General features: G+C 33.4%; 1 protein-coding gene across 1 annotated transcript in view; it reads left to right on the top strand.

Moving 5' to 3' along the window:
* Nucleotides 1–1,606: 1,606 nt before the first annotated feature.
* The window catches only part of LOC119586915, a gene marked incomplete at its 5' end in the record, with an annotated part of 1,260 nt that continues 973 nt past the window's right edge, over nt 1,607–1,893 (top strand). Inside the window, 1 exon segment of the mRNA XM_037935647.1 lies at nt 1,607–1,669. Within this exon segment, the coding sequence (XP_037791575.1) occupies nt 1,607–1,669 (63 nt within the window).

The raw sequence follows: 1,893 nt of genomic DNA, 5'->3' as shown, positions 1-1,893 counted from the left end.
TCGCATTCACACGCAATCCCATGTATTTTAGGTGCTCATTCCCCATATACAGGAATGAATTACCTCAGATTTTGTCTTTCTGTTCCAGATGTGAAAAAAGAAGCACAGCAATCATTTGTCTATCGCTTGTCCGATATTTGAGGAAACTCTAAACTAAATAAATATACGGCGATAAAAGGAAACGTGTTTGTTTCTATACAATAACTTTAGGTTTTCGAAAATTTGCTCAATATATTTAAGCAGTGATAATTGCTGTAAAGCTCAATGATACCGATTTGTTCAAGATAGAAATCTCCATAGTGTAATCGAAAGCACTTTTCGATCTGCCAGAATAGCAGAACGGGTGGGAGGCTGTATCCCTGGAAATGAAAAGCATGATAGAAGAATAAAAAGGAATAAATAAATGAATGGTTAGAATGTTACATATAGGCATAGTGGCAAGAATGCCTTTTGTTGTTTAATGATTGAATTCGAAGTTATCAATAATATTATTAGGCACGATGAAACTGAAATTGAACACAGAAAATTTCTTACTACCTTAATGATTATGAAATTATTATCATTCGTAATATTAGCAGTTTATCAGTAGTCCACACACCATCAACATTTTCCGTCTAAGCGCTTTGTTTTTTTTCCTCAGATATAAATATAATACACAATGATATTTTATTACTTTCAGACAATCTTCGATTTGAAAACGAAACTAAACGACTTCCCTGGTAGGACGCGTTCTATGATGCTTGTCGTGTTGCACAAAAGGGGTCTTGTGTCCTTTTTGATATGCCAACATGTTATGGTTGTTCTGGATTCACTGTCATCCTTAATCATTGTATTCCTCACAGTGGACTGGAATCGTTGATTAACCAAACACTTTACGTCATTCTATGAGTTGTTAGTGATGATCCTTGCATGTGTTATTTATTACGATTTTGTTGATGAATGTAATATGATTATATGATAACATTAAATAACATTAAATGTCATATGATAACATTAAATCTAACACATTAGTTTCGGTTCTATATATAAAACTCTCCACTACACATTGTATTCTTCTGTGGCGTTGCTTTATCAAAGAAGGCGCAGTAATTCAATATGCACCTGTACTACAAAATATGTATATTTTTGTCAAGGTTATTTACTTGAGCTTCTAAACTCGAAGATCTACTTTATCTTAACGTAAATTGGCCTGTTACATTTCGTGATTATGGAATGTCATGTCATTGTTTCTCTGTGAGGACTGATTGCTTTCGTAGTATGCGGTAACATTTCCCAAAACATTATGTATGGGCTCACAAATATTTTAGATCTCAGAGTCTGAATTAGTAAACTCCGAAATGTGTAAAAATTAATGCCATTCTATTTCCAGAATTTCAATAAAACAAAATTTAATTGAGAAGTTTTAAGCACGTATTACAAACAATTTCTTCATAAAAGAAACATTCTTTCTTGTTCTCATGCTATATAATAACGTTCTATAATCCACAAAGGTACACCATGGACATCAGAGGTATGTGCAAGTAACGCGCAATCTTCGGCGATTGTTATGGAAGTAAAAGATTACGTAGCATTCCAACGACACGACTAATTGTATTTTTATTCAAAGGTATTCTTGTGACGCTGTTGGTCGGCTGCCTACTAATAGTGGAAGCCATGTCCATACCACACAGTAAGTATTTTTTGTTTCTATATTTGTATGGTAAATATTAAAGTGTATTAACAGAAACAACAGTGGCAAGATTAATTCCTCAACATTTCATTCGGAAATTTTAACAGTGAAAATGGCATAGAGACAGCAGCATCTGTGCTTCATTAAGATAGTGGTAATATGACCTGCGGTTCTTCATTTACCAACGCATTGATATTTAATACCAATAGTGTTATAGCAACTTT

This window comes from Penaeus monodon, chromosome 22 (genome assembly GCF_015228065.2).
Source record: "Penaeus monodon isolate SGIC_2016 chromosome 22, NSTDA_Pmon_1, whole genome shotgun sequence".
Lineage (NCBI taxonomy): Eukaryota > Metazoa > Arthropoda > Malacostraca > Decapoda > Penaeidae > Penaeus > Penaeus monodon.
The sequence above is the reverse complement of the archived record's forward strand: the minus strand, read 5'-3'. Positions and strand labels throughout refer to the sequence as shown.